We start from the raw sequence: 18,857 nt of genomic DNA, 5'->3' as shown, positions 1-18,857 counted from the left end.
TTGAGTGCTTTGTGAAGTTGGGAAGCTATAGGCAGTGGCTATTGCATCAATCTGGCATGATTTTACAAACTCTACTTCAATCCTTTATAAGTTTGGATGGCACCTCTAGAGTTTAAAAGTGGTACTTTGTCTTTAGAACACCGAGGAAAAACACTCATGTCAATAGCTGATGTACTATCCACTGTCAATTGTGCCTGGAGTGATACTTGCTGTGTGTTATTGAAACATATTGTCTTGTGAGCTAGTGTTGTTTTTTGTAGTGATACTTGAAAACAATAGTACTCCCCTTGCTAAACTATTGTGTTTTCTTTTCTTTTTTGGGAAAGATTTTTTGAAAGAGTACTTCTTTTTTTTTTCCCAAACTGCATGATCCTTTTAACATGAATGCATCCTATCGGTCCATCTAATTATGTATCTTAATTTGAAAACTACCATATAAACTTTGGTTCATCTCCATTGTGAGAATACTATCTAAATTGCAACACAATGCTTATAGCTCATTTACTTTTATTGACCTCCCCCATCTGCCTGCCTGGCAGCCTGTTAAAACGCTCATTCTGCATTCATTCAAACCTGCTCTCTTGAAAGATTGATAAGAATTGATCAGAAGGTTTTCTTAAAGAGAGATAAAGGAAACATAATGACTGATTTAAAAAGTAGTGAACGGCTATGATATACAGTGGTTGAAATATTTATTGCAAAGTTAACTTATTGACCAGCGTATAACTACAGGGAGATGGGGTACTTTCGATTTACACATCTAATATCCTTCCTTATATTGGAAACTGTAAGATATTTTCTGAATGGATTGTACCAGAGTTACCCAAGGGATGCGTAACACTTAATGCAAAGACCAGGGGACTATCAATCAATGTGAGGTGAACAAAGTTAGGTGAAAGGGTAGAAAACTTACAAAAAATGATTTTTTTCTTTCACAATGTATTCAATTTTTTTTCCAGGAAATGGTCATTGGAGGGCTCAAACCCGACACCACTTACTCCATTACGGTGGCGGCATACACCACCAAAGGTGATGGAGCACGGAGCAAACCCAAACTGGTGGTGACCAAAGGCGCAGGTCAGTAAAAGTACTGTATGATTCTAGTGGGATCTGTTTGTGGGAGAAAATGTGAAGTCCTCAATTTTGATGGCGACACACATGCCCAGACACAAAACTGGCACCCACAATTCCTGGCAAGCGTCAGGTAACACAAGTGCCAGGAGGTTGTGACATTGTGAGTGAGGCATGTGTGAGAAGTGTCACTCTGTTAGGGATGGTTCACTGATATGTGCCAATCTGAACATGTTAACTGTCCCTAAGAGGGAAACAACACTCCTTTTTTATTATTGAAGTGTGAATTATTGTTTATGCCAGAAGTCAAAAATTAAACAGACAAGCATTAACCATTTTCACAAGTGTTCTCTTTATCATACATGTATTACCTCCCTTTTTGGACAATGTTTTCGTTAAGTATATGCTAGAGATAGGCGAGCACTCAGATATATAGATTGATTCAAAGACTCCAGAAGAAAAATAAACAGAAAATAATAGGAATAATCCAGTCAGGCATCCATGGGATCAACTCTAAAATAGACTGTAAATTTGCGAAAATCTTTTTTATGAAATAAAGAGACCAAGATGAATCACAATCATCTCCTTTTTTTTCCTTTAATCAGATTTGCCATCCGTCCTCGAAATCCTGGAAAGTGATTTACCAATTTCCAGTTATGTTTTCTTTGTGCCCATGTTCTGAATTAAACATACATTCACCTAAAATTATGTTCAAACTCAATTAAATTGGTGTCGCCACACACTTTCCGCAAGTTAATGCGCTAGTGCTTCACAGCAAACCAAGGTGTTCAAAATGATGTTCTTTTTAGCTTTTTTCAAATTTTGAAGTCACATCGTACAGCACAAACCATGGTCCAACAGAGTGCTTTCACTGTACTAGAAGGACACTTTATTCTGAGAAATCAGTCAAGAGAAGTGTACAAAAGAGGCATTGAACATACCATGGAACACAGTGAAGTCAGTCATCATCAAGTGAATAAAATATTGCACAGCAGTGACATTATGGAGAACTGAAAACTGGTCAGGGAGTCTGCCAAGAGAGCTCCAGGAATTTTTGGCAAATACTTGCTCTTTAATATGCAACAATGTCTTGTCTTTTTCATACATACACTGTAGGTCCAGGCAAAGCTATTAGGTGGCCAGGCAGAAGCCTTTATTTTGCCTCAAAAAATATTTTTCAACTACATTTTGCAAAAACATATGAGAAAATGTGCTATGGTCTGATGAAACTAAAGTTCAAATTTTAATGGTCATGACTCCAAAAGACAGTTGAAGGAAACACATTTCTCATCAAAAGCCCGCTCAAAACCAGACCTACAGGGAAGCATGGTGAAGGCATCACCATGCTGCAGTGCGAGCTCCTAAAGTGCAATTAGGCCCTGGAATGCAGTTTCCCTATATGTCAAAATACATTAAAGCTCAGATGGCAGACAAAGAAACAAAACTGGATACTAGGGCTTTGAATACTTTTGCTGTCAGTGTATTAACGCTTGTTTAAAGGGGGCAGATTTAATGGTACTCCAGTTTTTGTTAAACATTATCATAACTATACATTGTATAACAACGAGATATTTTTTAAAAAAGCAGGTTTGTTCAATATTCCGGGTCTTTGATATACCTGCCACTAGAATGGAAGACAAAAGTCAAGTTATTTGATTTGTTATGTACGTATTAAGTAAGACATGTACTGTACTTCCACCATGCAACTGGATCAAAAATTCAACAGCGCGAAACTGTCAAGTTGGATACAATTTGAAAGAGTGGTGGCTAGTATTTAGAAGAAGCAGGTTGCAACTCCTAAACGAATATAGAGAAAAGACTGTAGAACATCTGAACTTCATTCTCGGTTAATCAGAGCCTCATTAAATTGTGCCAAGTGTGTTCTGTCTCCCATTTATTCCAAATTGGAATGTGATTGGCTTATTCTAATGACTATATATTCTCATATAGATGTTTTAATTCCCCTACACATGCATTCATTTCATTTTACTTGAGCAGGTCAAGTCTTATTGACAGTGGAGACTGTCTTGACGTAATTTATCTTGGTCTTGGCATATGCAAACATGAAAACTGGGCACCAACTTTGTCGACAAAAATTTGCATCACGCTCTTGTAAGTTTACAAATAATTCTGGCAGCATCTTGAAAGCTAGCTAACATCCAATCTCTGATGCAGTGCCGTCGATGCACCATATAAATGGATGTTTTGAGATGTGTGCTCACTAAGTGTGAGTTTGAAAGGGAAAGGGTGTGGCCACATTAATGTGGAGTGCAGGAAGCGGACTTGAAATGAAAGCCCTGGTTAACTCACTGTATCTTTAGTAATTTCCTGAATATTTTTGCTCCAGTTAAAAGCATCAATGTAATCGAATAAACACATCCGGAGAGGTTGTATCCTTCTCATCAAACCTGCACACTAGAAAAAGTATACAAAAGAATATTGTAGATGTTTAAAATTTCAGTTCCTTTCTTAGATAGTGATTATATTGAGCCTTGATCTTGAATTGCAAATTATCGGTACATCAAAATCTGTTGTTAAACATCAATTATTGATTATGTGTTAACCACAGTTTTCCATTTTTTTATCAATTACTTTCACAAGTGTCCAAGATGTGGCCCGGGGGTCATTTGAGGCCCACCGCACACATTTTAGTGACCCGAGACATATACTAAAATTACAATGAAAATCTTTCATCGTAGACAGCAGTTTTTTTTTCCCCTCCATCTTCAATAAAAAGCCTGTGGATGTAGTCATTTTTTTCAATAAACAACCACATTATATAAACAATATGTGATCACTTGATTGATTTCTTGTGTTTAAAAAAAGTAAAAAAAAAATGGCCCTTATGTTTTCTATTTTTCTGTATGTGGCTCTCAGAGAATAGATTTTAGACATCCCTACTATATGTAATGCAGTGCAAATTAGGTCTCCTTGACATTTCTTGCATTACAAATTGAATTTAACCATGAACCTCTGCCACATGCTCTTCTGCATAAGAAATCCAACATTAAAAGCAAATTGAGATTACAGTAGCAAGTTGATGGATTTGTCTCAACCTTTTCAAGGTTCGGCTTAAGAAATATCTAATATCCTTCACCCTTAATGTACACAGAGTGTGTCCACATGCACAATATTGCCTGATAAATGGTATGAGTGTATTAGGGTTGGAGTAATTGAGCAATATCTGCACAATGGTTGAGATCTTCATGCTGTATAGCTGAATAATTGTAACTGCATATTGTGTTGTACAACCAAATGACAATGGCAGCAGTGAGTCTGTACATTTAAGTTGATGTCAATGTGTTCATCTTGCAATCGCAAGCAAGGGCGGAAATGGGAGGGAAACATGATCCCTACTTTCTCCATCAGGCCGAGTGAGTGTCAGCAGCAGGTTGTTAATACGGTGGCCTGATGGGAAACGTGCTACGAAGCCCACGAAAAGGGATTGAACCAAAGTAGAACCTGAATTGAATGCAGAGGGGTGTTGGATTGTAGGTGATTATAGGGGGGGGGTTGGCTATTGCGGGTGCAGGGGACAGCTGGAGAGAGAGCAGATCGATGACCACCAAGGGACAATCAAGGTCTTAAGAACCTCAGAATTATTCATGCTTGTCACTCACACACGCACGCGCACTCTGATGTACACACACTCACAAACAAATATTTATTTTCTTACCGCAGTATTTGTCTTCAGGGCAAATTGCTCTTTGTCATGTGTCACCTTCATCCTTCCTTTTTTTTATCCCTCTAGATTGTCTTGCTCTCTCTCTTTCTCCCCCTTTCTCTCTCTTAAAAAAACTTTAACACTGCACATACAGCTAAACACACCATCACACATCAGCGAAACCGTATCATATATCAACAACAAATCTTGAAGTTCACACATACAGTATATATATCCCCAGTTTTTGCACTCTTTGAAAATATGCCCTGAAAATATAATGAAAACGGGGCTTAGGTTAGTAGTCGCTGATCTAAATTGTCCTGACACCCCTCCCCCAAAACATTAGATTCTGCAGGAGAACGAGCCCTAATGAGCTGGTTTTCCACAAGGCAAGTGAAGGACCAATTAGTATGCAAGCAGGTTGTTTCACTAATCACGCTGGGCAACAACAACAATACCCGTTTGATGACCTCTGGGAGCAAAAATAGGAAGACCCAATACCTAGAAGTTTAAAACTGAAGGAGATTTATGTATAAAAGATGGAATGTCTTTAACAAACATAAAAAGTCCAGTTGCCATCATTCAACCTTAGAGGATTACCAGCAACTGAATGACTGGGAATATACACAGATATACTGATTAGCTATATACACTCAGTCAGAAAAAAAGTAAAGACACACGGACACATCACTTTCGGAAACATATCTGATTAAATTTCCTTGATTAAGGGTGAGTGTTAAAGCTGTGTGTGGTTTTTAATGGCATTAAGCTTGGATTTAAGATGTGAAAGGATCATACATTACTGTAGAGGCCTTTTTCCCAATGAACAAACTCCCATTTTACTGGCAAACATCATCGTTAGAAATCATCTTCATTTTTGTCCAGCAGAATAAAGACCATTAGCAAATGGAAATGATTAATACGAACAGCAGGCTGACACTTTGCTTGTTTTGAAAGATTGAATTTGAAGTGATGCCATATGCAGGCACTTTGATGGAGGCTCCAAGTGTAGATCGTGTACCCAAATGACCATATTCGCCAGTACAATAATTGTGTAAAAGTATCCTACTAGAATAATGATTTAACCCATTAAGCCAAAAAAAGAAATGCAAATATGTAAATGACCACCGCTAAATAATAAAACATTCAATAAAAGATTTTGTTTTGCTTTACTCATACACACCCTACAATATTTTTTTTATTTGCATTTCATTCCTGCTTGGATTCAATTTTACCGTTAAACCTGTATTTAATTCCAAGCTGCTGTTTGTTTTTTATCCAGTACAACAGGCTAAAATTAGTGTGATTGCCATTTGTTGTTGTTGTTTTTGAGGCTGGAGGGAGCTGTGAATCGAGTGAAGATAAAGTCCCTTTTAACAGAGAAATGGTCATGCACACCCACCTCTCAAGAACATTTGGTGGTAGCTTGGTAACTGGAGGCATCTAGCCTGATAAACCCTGAAAATAGTACTGTAGCTGGGATAAGGTGCATATCAGCCATTAGAGCTTTCAAAACCCTTTCACCGCCCATATCTATCACAGGTGACACCTGAATTGTGAACTATTTGAATAGTCATTATTTAAACAGTAATGTGTGAGTTGGGTGTTGAATGTGCTACACTTGCGTGTGCTTGAACAATTGTACAGACATGCAAAATAGATGTCAAAAAATCAATTTGTTCCTCCCGCCAAATAGCAATCATTGCCACTGTGAGGGAAGGGTCATTTGAGGACACAACTGCCCCAGTGTGGAAGAGAAAGACTTCTTTACTTTTTATGTGGGAACTTTATAGTACAACAAACTTTCCAGGTCTCATAAAATGGTAATATTTTCTTACATTCTTTTAATAAACATACAAGATCTATAGCTATACCTTAATGTGATATCCCAGCATTCTTGGACATGATGATAGTATTTCTCCAGCAAAAGCACAAAATTATTTAATAGGGGGCATAGTAACTGTCACATATTTTGTTCGTACTTTGTCTCTAACGTGGTGATTTTTGTGCAAGGCGGTATTTAAATACTGAAGTTTATTCATATGATACTCAAAGTGAATTAAGCTCTTTTGTGGTTAATTTTGTCCGCAGTGCCAGGTCCACCCATTTTGTCAGTGACGCAAGAGTCTGAAACATCTGCTCTGGTACAATGGGACCCACCGGACCTGAAAAATGGCATGGACCTGCAAGGTTACAGGCTCCAGTTTGGTCGAAAAGATGTATCACCTTTAGCCACGCTCGAGTTTTCTCCTCAACAACGGCAGTACTCCTTGGGCAACATTCACCAGGGGGCCACCTACTTATTTAAACTGTCCGCCAAAAGCAGAGGGGGCTTTGGGGAGGAAGCCGGTGTGGAACTCGGTATACCAGAGAATACACCAGGGGGATATCCCCAAATGAGTGAAGGCTCCAACGTGACATGTTGCTCAGTGCAGCTGTCCTGGTTGCCACCGGTGCTGGCGGAAAGGAACGGTGTAATCACAGAATACACCTTGGCCTATAAGGAAGCCGGTTCCGGAGGAGCACCGAGGGAGCTCCACTTGCCCCCCAACCTGTCCAGCTACGTGCTCAACAGCCTCAAGCCAAACTCAGCATACGATGTGAAAATTCGCGCACACACCATTGTAGGTCCCGGGCCCTACAGCCCACCTATCCAGTATCGGACTATGGGCTTTGATCCAACAGGTAGGGTTTGCTTGTTTCTCTCCCAACCAGGCGGTTGGGAGGTTTTTGCAAGAACACAAAAAACTACCACACCCCTTTCTGTCACCTGCACTCTTCCTCAAGAACGCAAATAGTGATGTTAAAATGTTTGCTGTCGGATGCTCACTTCACTAACTCAAACAAGGTAAAACCCAAGTCAGTAAGTCATAGTCAGTCCTTGAGAGAGAAGGGAGCGCGGCCTGAAAATCCAAGGTAAGTGCTTTATATGGTCAGACACTCCTCAGGTGGTCTTTGCAGCCCCTTTCCAGGCACACTCACACTAACGTCAGCTCACACCACCAATTTTGAAGCAAGGTATGGCATAAGGCAAACCCAGTCACAATGAGTTTTTGGACCTTTTTGATAAGGACATAAAACTGGTATTGGTTCCTTATTTTGTTTTTACGGTTGTTTGAAGATATTGCGCCCTTTCTAACCCTCTTTGTTGTGTTTCCCTCTGTAAATCTTCTACCCACTTTCTCTGTTCCTTCACGGGACAGCCTGTGGCATGGTATCCCCCAATTGCACTGCAAAGGCATGTTATGTTTTGAGTCTGTCTCGATGTTCACTTGGAAGCATGTCAGTAGTGCCAACCCCAAATCAGCGGAGGTATAGGAATACTTAGCATTCAAATCTCTTGTCAGTTCATTTTCTACATCGATTTAGATGGAAAGACAGTGGTGAGGTTGGTTGGCACTACAGATGATAGCTAGCCAGTGGGCGCACCTTTGTGCTCCATGGGTTTGTCTTCCATGAGTCTTCCGTGCTCTGTGTCTTAACTAATGGCGTTGCCCTCCTCACAGCCAGTAACAGCTCACCGACTTTCACTCTCCACACCAGAGGAACGTTGCAGAAGAACAACTATTTTCTCTTATTGCCTTAATCAATCCAATCTTTAATCCACAAAATATACTAATGTTTTCGTTTGCCAACCATACAGATGTTCCGAAGAATTTTACCATCAAGTGGGCTACCAAGACCACAGTGGTCCTCGCATGGAAGTTTTCTGAAAGCAGGTCTGCATACAAATGCACGGTAAGTTAAATGATGCCAAGTTACTTTCTCGAAAATGGCCTTGCACGAACGGTACCCGAAAAGTCGAATGCTTAGATGTGAGTCAAAAACGGAACCGTGCGGTTGAATTATAGATCGAATACAACCGTCAGAAGATGGACATCGATGCCAGGAAGCTACGGGTTTTGATTACTGGGCTGAAGCACAATACCACCTATGAGTTCAAAGTGACCTGCCAAGAAAGCATGGATGGTGGGCAGAGACACCGCGTTGTGGCCAGGACCGCACCCCTCATTCTGGCCAAGAAACCGAAGCTTGATATCTACGCAGACCCTGAAAATATTCTCACCATGTCCTTTCCACCAGTTGATGGCAAGGATGTCAAGTGAGTATAACTTGCTGAAATGAATGACCTAGAATTCAAACTGGGGTTATTAGTGAAATGAGTGATACCTATCTTGCCATAAAGAACCATATACTGTGATTTTTCTCAATCAATCAGCAATAGTACAATGGTAAATGGTAAATGGACTTTCACTTATATAGCGCTTTTCTACCTTAGGTACTCAAAGCGCTTTACACTAACTAGTCATTTACCTACTGATGACGCAGCATCAGGAGCAACTGGGGGTTCAGTGTCTTGCTCAAGGACACTTAGACATGGTCTTGATGGTCGGGGGATCGAACCCATGACCTTTCGGCTGGGAGACGACCACTCTACCACTAAGCCATGCCGTCCACAATCAATGTAACAATCAAATGAAAACGGTAAAATTTAATCTCATGCAGGGAAAGAAAATTGTCATTGGCTAGGTCCAGCTGCATTTTACATCTTAAATTGTAAAAAAAGAAATACTTTAGTGTAATTTTTTGTTTTGCAAAATGTTACATTCTTTTGTTATTTTTTTGTAAATATGAAAGTATTGCTGTGGCTTTAACCTTGAAAATAATCTTGATGTACTTTACAGTGTTGTTGTTGGTGACTGGATTATAACTTTTTGTCTGAAACATGTGAAAACATCAATTACCTTATTTTTCCGACTATAAAGTGTGCCGAATTCTCAATGAATTCGAAAGGCGCAGTCTTTATGAAAAGGTTTGTTTTGGGAAATTTCGGGCACACCGCGTTATAAGGTGCATTATTGAACATTAGGGGAAACAAATCAGTTTAACAATTGAGTCACCCTATATTAAACTTCACTTTTAGATATAGCCATGTTAAAATTGTATTTTTTGTTAATATGTGATTATGTATTGACAGTGTCTTGGTGACTGAGTGATTAGTACGTCCGCCTTATAGTTCAGAGTCCCGAGTTCAATTCAAGCTTGCTCTGGCCTTCCTGTGTGGAGATTGCATGTTCTCTCCAGTCACTCTGGCTTCCTCACACACTCCAAAAACATGTATGTCGGGTGTATTGGACATTCTAAATTGTCCTTAGGTGTGATTGAGTGAGTGAATGGTTGTTCATCCTGTGAGCCTGCGACCCAAGTGAGGATAAGCAGCTATAGAAAATGGATGGATGGATAATTCTTGACATATGTAGACATGCATATTTTTCAGACAATAGGATGCGAGTAAATAGGAAGGAATTTTAATTGAAGATGATGAACTGAAAAAATACATTTGTATATTAGGCGTAACTCCTCAAAAGGTGCAGTCAATTTTTGAGAAAACTGGTGTGTCTTGATGTCTAAATACAGTAGTTTTTGTATTAATCAGAATAGTTTAACATTTTTTGTTTGTTTTTTCAAACATTTTTTTAAGGAATTTTTATGTAGTTGTGGTGCCATTGAAGAGAACCACGGGGACTGTGAAAAATCTAAAGACTCCTGATGAGATGGACATGGAAGAGGTAAGCTTTTAAGAAGGGTGGAAATTCCATACATGTTGAGTTCCTCCCAAACAGCTTTCATTACACTAATTATAATTATTATGTTTATAGTTCTGTGTCTGTGTATAGAATAGAGTAGAATACAATAGAATTGTATACAAGTATACAGCAAAATCACAGTTTGACAGTAGTGCAATTACAAGAGTAAAATATAACAGTATTTGGTTGTATTGCTGTAAAATGTGTTTTGGACACCATGGGCAAACATCTCAGCTATGCTTGTGTTTCCTATGAATAAAACTATCCTGAGGAGTATCAAACTCATCTTTTAAAGGTTACCTTGGGTGTCAGATCAACAGCAACCAACCATATTGGATTTGGGATTTCATTCATTCCCTGTGGTTAGGCTCATTTCCCTCTGTGTGCAGTTACATGTAACATCCTCATTTATTTTGTTTAGTGTTAGTCACTTAATTACAACGTGGTACAGAAAGATGCAGAAATTGTTTTTTTTATTATCATTTGATTGTTAAATCTAAATATGACAACTTTGATCAAATTCAAGTACCGGTAATTTCCAATTTATGACCCCTTTTTGTTTTCATCTAACATAATTTTCTTGCTTTTAACACATTTCCAAAAATCTATCATCTTATGTATCTCACCTGAAGGTTAGCAAAGCCAAGCCCAGACTTTATTAAAAACAAAAATAAGCTTAAAAGTGGATAACATGTTAAACACGTTACTTATAAATGCAAATGTACAAAACACAATAAAAAGTAACTCAAACACCTTTGCACCAATCAGCTGTTGCGAGAGGTGACCCCCAAGCGGCGTTCACGCCGTCAGCTGGGACAGATGGACCAGTGGAAACCTTACATCACTGCTTGCTTCCGGCAACTTCCCACCAGCTTCATTGTGGGCTCCGACCATCGGCAAAGCAGCTGTGAGAACAAGGCTCTTGAACCCGGGCAGGAGTATGTCTTCTTCCTAATGGCAGAGCTTAACGCTACTGCTGGGGTGAGTTTTCTCCTTTAAACCCTTTCAGAACTCATCTTTATGTCAAGTCTTGGTCAAGTTTGCATATACAGGTATTTCATCAAATGGGATACTGTATAAGATTTTTTCTTAATATTAAAAAAGATAGTTTTGAATGTTTTCTTTTGTAATAACATAATAGTCGGCTGATGACCGGTTCAGGTTTTACCCCGCTGCTTGGCCAAAGTAGCCTTGTGAGGATAAGTGGTACTGGCAATGGATGGGCCCCGGTGTAAATATTCAATCATTATAAGAAGAAGAAGAAGAAGAAGATGTTCAAGAAGAAAAATGGAAAATAATAATGTGTATGTTTTTCCGTTCAGAAAATGTTTGCAACCAGTCCTTACACTGATACAGTGTTGACTCCAGAGCAAGTGGTCGACCCGCAGCCAATAGAGACTGGCGGTGATGGGCTAATTTGGGTGGTGGGCCCAGTGCTGGCTGTAGTCTTCATCATCTGCATTGTCATCGCAATCCTCCTGTATAAAAAGTGAGTGGACCGTTTTATTCTTGCTCCAGAGGTGTATGTCACAAGTTAAAAGAAAAAGCAAAATTCAACTTCACTTAGATAGAACAGGCACTATTTCCGTTAAAAAAAACTGCCACATCTTCTTTCATTTTTGTGTTTGGCCACAGTCTAGTTTACCGTATTTGGCAATTTGGCAAACCATGTTGCCCCTTGCTGAGCATTCTGGCAGATGGAGTTGGCATGCTTTTGGTGCAAAATGGATTAAAACGCAAATGCCTTCATCTACCAATGCTAGTCTAGCTAAATAACCCCCCGAAAAATGCACTCATGAGGTGACACTTGCACTGGGCACAGGACCCAACATGTCGAAGACATTGTTTAATTTATATCATTTTGACATATAAACCAGCATACATGCCCCCCCCCCCGCCCCCCCAATTGATTTTTAGCGATATAAACATAACATCACTGATGCTATAGGAGCATTTACTGATGTAATGAAAATTATGAGTGTTGAAAGAGGGCGTTGTTTCATATTAATGTATGCATGCTACTCCAAGCCCTGACAGCATGGCTGCATGCAAATATAAAATGTATGTGTTGTTCAAAACCTCGAGAGGTGAGGGGTACGAGAAAGGAGAGAAGATGGGATTCTTTGAGGTGTCAAAGTTTATATTGCGGACGTGCCTGAAATAACATCTAGGGTTAGGGAAGCGACCTCTCCAAGGTTGCAGAAAATATTATTTGAAACAACTTCAAATTGATTGCCTAATTTGCATTACTGGAACCAGTTTAATCCCTTAAAAAATGACACGCTATGTGGACAAAAAATTATAATGTATTAACCTGGCTGTTACAATGACTAGAAGTTACTTTGTTAAAAAAATATGACATTTAAGGATGTTTGTTCATCCTAAACTTGTTTCATTTAACTTTTAACATTTTTAAATCATTAATATCCACTGCACAACAAAGGTCAGCTTCTGCCGCACTTATTATTTGTCTCTTCATTTTATGCAATTTTTACATACACTTACGTACACACAATGGGTTAACCATCACTTTATTCATTGTTATTGCCAAAAAGAAAATGTTGAATCACTATAGTTCAAATATGTCAGGAAGAGCATACAGTATTTTTAGGTCTGTATTTGGTTGATTATTAACATTTTTATTTTATGTATTTATCTATACAAAAAATGGATCACATTTGAATCAAACATTTATCAAGTAAAGACACACCTAATCATCATTTTCTTTTAAATATGTTCATGAATGTGGGGGTTCCCTTTTTCTTCAGTACGCCCCTATATTAGGATGTGTCCAAATGCTTTTGTCCACATAGGTTCAATCTCTCACTAGATATTTTGACAGTTAAGGTTTTCATATTTGGGAGCTCCGACTGAGCATCTTGAAAAGTGCAAGAATCTTGCATTAACTTAATAGGGCTGCTATGAACAATCCTACTCCATACTACTAGTGTCAGATGATTCCTATCTGACCTTGCCTTACCTGCGCCTTGGTGGTTAGGGAGAGTAACATCTCTCCTTGAATCTCTGTCTCTTCTCTCGTCTCTTTCTCTCCACCTCACTCTCCTGTCTCCCCGCTCTTCCAATCGCTCCCTGGTGAATAGTGCTTCCCGTCTTTGCCCTTGGCCCTGACTTTACCCTCCTCCGTCTGTAGCCACACTCTGATCACACACACCCATTCACCAGCATGCATCACATATGCACTCGCACACATGCAAATCTCCCCCAAATGCTAATGAGCTTTATCTTGCAAAATTTGCGGGCCTAGCAGCGACCCTTGTGAATCTCAAACTGCTCGCTATTGATGTATCTCTGTTGTTGGCTCTCCCCTCCCTTTTTCCCTTGTGTTTTCACCATCTTTATGTATTTATTTGACTCCTATTGCTTTCTCTGGAAACAGCAAACCTGACAGGTAAGGCTCGGCTGAATTCTATCACGTTTGACAGTGGAAGGGAAATATAGGCTGTCTCAGCAGAGAAGATACCTCTAATTAATGTGGCTGGAGAAGATTTTACACATGCATATGCGCACATTATTTGCCTCTCAGTCCTTGATTTGCTTTCACTCAACTTTTCAAGCATCGTAGTTTTTTGCTAAGCTCATTAGTGGGCTTAGAGATGGGTTTTGCAATGCAGAGCTTTAAATTCTTTGTTGGACATTACTCCCCCTCCCCCCTTTTTTTCTTACCATCCAGCCGCAAGAGAAAGGAGTCAGAACCACGCACAAAATGTCTGCTGAACAATGCCGACATCACACCTCACCATCCTACCGATCCTGTGGAAATGAGACGTATCAACTTCCAAACGCCAGGTACAGAAACACAACTCACAACTGGTCCTTATTGTTATATGTACAAATGAAAATAATGTTGATTCGCCAGGCTTCTCCATGTATTGTTTACATTTTTCATCTACCAAAATGTCAGTAAACAATATCATTATGCTTTAAAAAGCACTTTGTTATTTTTTAGTTTAGGATATCTGCTGGCCAAAGAGTATTTTTAAAATGTAGTTCAATCGTCAACATAAATGAGTGCTCATCAACTGGTTTGTTTCATCTACATGTACAATGATTAATCAATTCATCAACAATTTATTAAATCAACAATTAGTTGATAATCAGTAAGTTACTTGTGATTGTTTGGAGACCTGAAATTGTCCAATTTCTTAGAATTTAATCCTTTAATTCTTAAGTTTAAGACGGATGTGCATAGTAATTAATGATGCAATTTTTCAGCTGGCAAGCCAGAAATTAAACATAGGATTTTAGACAATCTGTCTCCTGGTTTCTCAAACCAGACTACTAATGTACACGTGGTTCCAAAGTTGATTAAATCAGATTAAGTCAGTCACGGATGGCATAACACTTTGTTTTTTTGTTTTTTTTTCTTAATTCAAAAACTTTTTGGTTTGTGTGTACTTGGAAAAGTATTTCTTAGAGTGCCCTTTATTGGAAAAAAAACTGAGAACATTAGCTCTGAAGGCAAACTGATTTAGAGTCAAAATATGGATTTTTTTACTTTGGAAAATAATCCTTAGTAGTTCAGCTTATTTTCTGACATGTTATGGACCAAGCCGTGAATCAAACACAGTAATAACAACAACAATAATAAAAATAACAATAATAATAGTAAATTGTCATTGTCATTTTTGCCTGTCAATGTGAGTTTTTTTTTCTAATCTGATTCAATGATTTCTAAACAAAATTGGCAGATAAATCAATCACCACATTATGAAATATTACTATTCCAGCTCTTGTTTTATCACCAGTATTTTCTGTTAAAAAATGGCATTTATTGAGGGTGTCAGGGTGTGCTTACAAAGCACTTGTTTTCCTTTAATTCATTTAATGTTGCAACAATGCAAAAATGAGAACAGAAGCACAGAAGTCTGCTCGTCTAAATTAAAAAAAAATGTAGTTGATGAAGAGTCAATTACGGGTGAGACTATCTAATTTTTCTAAAGAATTTCCATCTGAGAAATGCTTACTTCTCTAAAATGCTGTACTCATTTATGTTGAGCACTCTAAATAAATAAACAAATCTTGCAGATTTTTGGAGTTACCACTAGCAAAGGCTTGCGGGATATATTTTGAGAGTTTTTGTTGTATCATTCATTTTCCTGTGACTTTGCTGATGCTTAGTAGCTTCCACTAGACGTCTGCGTTCTCTCTCTTCTGGCAGCTCATTTGGCAGAAGACATTTTGAGGGTCTCATACTTGAATTTGAAACACAGTTTTATCTCTCAGCCAGCCAAGTGGAGGGATGTTTACAGGAGTGGAATAGACACTCCCCACAACCCCCCTCTCTGCTTCTGCTTTTCGTACTCCTTTTTTTTTTACATCATGGTCAATCCTCTCCATCAAAAGATTCACATTTCAAACTGCAGCTGCTCTCCCCAGTGTCCTTGCGGTCGCATACATGCACCGCATACGGCCTTGTGTATTTTCTGGGTGACGGACTGAGTTTTTGGATGAAAGGGACACCGAAGAAAGGAACGTTAACCCCCAAAACATGCGGTCCAAAATATTGTCTTCCTTTTTATCTTGATCAGTATTCATAGCACGCTCCCAGTGGCTGCGTAATGGTCACTTGCTTAGGCCATCTGACATCCCGCATTCTCTTCATTAAACATGTCGAGATAAAATTGACTAATACATGCAGACGGTGCTCTCTAAACATCTCGCTCCACTCCACAAACACATTGTAATTGTGCAGAATTGGGCAACGTTGTTATCTCTGCACCTCGGGAATTAAATTTAAATGGACGTTTTAGAGCAATTAAGTGGGCCGGTGAGCATTTGTGAACATCACCATCAGCTAAAAGCAACCGTTGTTGAAATGAACATGCTCCCGGTGCTCTTATCCTCGGCCCTATTCCATTCAGTTGAGAATACGCTGTATTGGCAATTGGGACGCAGTGACCCGTGGTGCAGCTGCAGTGCTAAAATGATATTTGATTGTTTTTCCCATAAGCAATGCTTCGTTAATACATTTGAAAGAAAGGTTGTGCGTGTGTGTGTGTGTGTGTGTGTGTGTGTTCTTTTTTTGGTCATGTGTTAGCCTCACAGTGACATTGCAATACTCCTGAAGGCACTGACTGGCTCTTTTATTTATTTATTTGTTTATTTATTCCATGATCTTCCATGGTTCCTGGGGTTTAATTGACAAATGGAGCCAAAGTAATGATGCAGCACAACTCAAAATCTACATTCTGTGTTCAATCAAGTGGCCTGACTCGTTGTTTTCCTTTATCTCCACCCTTTCACCATATATGAAGGAGGGTTGTAATAGCTTTAGAATTTTTTTTAAAGTAATTTTCAATTTGATTTTTATTTTTAATTTTTTTTTTAGAAGTTAGATTTTATTGTGTTTTAGCTTTTTTCATATTTAGCTTGATTTTTAATGTTGTTTTTTTTTCCAAAATCGCTTTTTTTAAGGGTGTCTGGATCACGTTTTTGCACCCAAGTCATCAGATACTGATTCCGAGTCGATACCTCCACAATGTATTAAGAGTGTTTTAAAATGTTCTCTAAAACATTAAATCTCAAGTGCAATAAGTGAAAATTCATAAGTTTTCTTCTGAAGACTGAAGATTATTCTGAACAAATCTAACCTCAAATAAATCTAGGATGGACTGGCTTTACATTCTGTTTGTCAGATGCCAGCTGTCTCCTTTCCTTTAAAACCAGTTTGACTCTACCAAGAATGGCTGGAAAGTTTTTTTTTTTTTTCATAAGGAGCAGATAAGACTTTAAACTTTCATCAAAATCCTTAGGCACTGACTCCCCATCATTTTTTGGCTCAGAACTCTCAACCACACCAAAAAAATCAATACTACTCTACACTTTTGATGCTGATTTCACAAGAAAAAAAACCCTCAGGTTTTATTATAACCAATAAACCAATTTTCTCTCTTTCTAACATTTTGATTTGGATGAGTTGGCACTCATGAAAGCGATAACAAATCAATTTTTCAGCACACTGTAATCTTTCATCTTGGGCTTATGATCGTGTTGTTTTTTTTTCCTAACCTGAGCCAAAGAGTCTTCGTTTTCATCACTTTTTTTTTTTTTTTTAACCTTGGTTAGTGTGCAACGTTCTGGCTTCAGGTTTGGTGAGAATTTTGTTTTTTGATGTGTGTGTAACTGTGTGTACTTCCATAGATCCCATTCAGTGATAATGGAAATCCACACTTTGATATTATGAAGTCATCAGCCAACAACCGTATTTTTTATAATAGGTCATTAATTGTAATGTCAGAAGTTTCATTCAGATCATTGATTAATCACATTGGTAGACTTTACAATTGAATATTTAAATGAAAAAAAATGTTAAATTATATTTGTTAATGACTTTAAGTCATGTTATAATCAGTGGTATTAATTGTAGGAACTCATTGTGTTCTGTTCCCTTGGATTACTTTATAGTTTCATCCAGAACTAGAAATAGTTCTAGATCTGGATGAAACTATACAACTTGTAAGCTATAAACCAAAATACTAAATATTAGCGATATACTTTTTTTTTTTGCAGGTTGTCCTTTTGATCAAATTTAAGCAAAGATCTGCACAGTTCATACTTAACATGAATATATATCATGCGTATTATTATCTGGCATCAAATACTTTTTTTCAGGCCATTCTTGTACTTCATAGTTAAATTAAAAAAAAAGAAAGTTCACTGTCACCAATCATTTGTCAGTTTTTCATAACCACTTTCTATTACATTACCGACTGTGAAACATTTCCCATGTTTGCTGTTCTTTCAGATTCCACTCTAAACAGTCCTCAGAGTGCAGCTGAAATTGAATATGAAAGTTAGTCTTTATACTTTTAGTATTTGCATACCAGCTTTTGTTTTTGAGCACTGCTTGTGTCCATTTATAAATGAATTGCTTTTTTTCACATGATGCAGCATAATATCTGCACTATTTTTTTTATGTTGGTTTCTATGGGTGCTCTTGGTCGCAGTCACAGTATTCACTTGGCTTGCATTAATGCTATGCATTAATCCCACGTGCATAAATAACCACTGAGGTCATGTCTACTGATGAAGAGATACGTTTTTCAAATGAATCCTCTGTTATCCCACTCCCCATCTTCCTCACTTATTTCCTTTCTTAGCATCAACGCACCATTTCCATAGGCAACTTAGTGACCTTTCTGTGCACAAAGATTAGCAACGGAATTAATTATACTAGTGCAAAACAGTTGCTTGACATTTGATTGGCCTCTCGACTCACTGAAGGATCATCTGAGAGAAAAGGGGGGAAAAAAGGCTTCTGGATTTCCACTAACCCCAGCTTTCCCCATCTTTTTTTTTCCTCTGCTCACCTACATGCAGGCGTCTTCCTTTTTAAATGGAAATTGGCATTGTAAAAAGGCTTTTGGAAGGAGACTATCAAAAAGAATCATTACATATCTCAGATTCGTCCAAGCAGCACATTTGGGGACTGAAAATGCATACGGTATTTAGATGTTAAAATATGTTGTCTGCTTATTGATCGTGTTTAGTTTTACTGGGAACGGTCTGTGGGC

The 18,857-nt window shown here is 38.3% G+C and overlaps 1 protein-coding gene across 7 annotated transcripts in view; it reads left to right on the top strand.

Moving 5' to 3' along the window:
* Positions 1–18,857, top strand: part of ptprsa (protein tyrosine phosphatase receptor type Sa) — a 216,680-nt gene that overhangs the window by 165,147 nt on the left and 32,676 nt on the right. For 4 of the 7 annotated variants that reach the window (XM_088426524.1, XM_088426523.1, XM_088426521.1 and 1 more), the window contains 9 exons: positions 960–1,077; positions 6,827–7,420; positions 8,379–8,473; positions 8,587–8,837; positions 10,218–10,305; positions 11,092–11,304; positions 11,646–11,812; positions 14,015–14,130; positions 18,089–18,136. In XM_088426524.1, coding sequence (XP_088282650.1) covers positions 960–1,077; positions 6,827–7,420; positions 8,379–8,473; positions 8,587–8,837; positions 10,218–10,305; positions 11,092–11,304; positions 11,646–11,812; positions 14,015–14,130; positions 18,089–18,136 — 1,690 coding nt within the window. The remainder of the gene's footprint in view (positions 1–959; positions 1,078–6,826; positions 7,421–8,378; positions 8,474–8,586; positions 8,838–10,217; positions 10,306–11,091; positions 11,305–11,645; positions 11,813–14,014; positions 14,131–18,088; positions 18,137–18,857) is intronic. The other 3 variants (XM_088426526.1, XM_088426525.1, XM_088426528.1) reach the window with 2 other exon arrangements.

Source organism: Hippichthys cyanospilos, chromosome 10, assembly GCF_059441005.1.
Source record: "Hippichthys cyanospilos isolate Australia breed blue-spotted pipefish chromosome 10, RoL_Hcya_1.0, whole genome shotgun sequence".
In the NCBI taxonomy this organism is placed as follows: domain Eukaryota; kingdom Metazoa; phylum Chordata; class Actinopteri; order Syngnathiformes; family Syngnathidae; genus Hippichthys; species Hippichthys cyanospilos.
The sequence above is the reverse complement of the archived record's forward strand: the minus strand, read 5'-3'. Positions and strand labels throughout refer to the sequence as shown.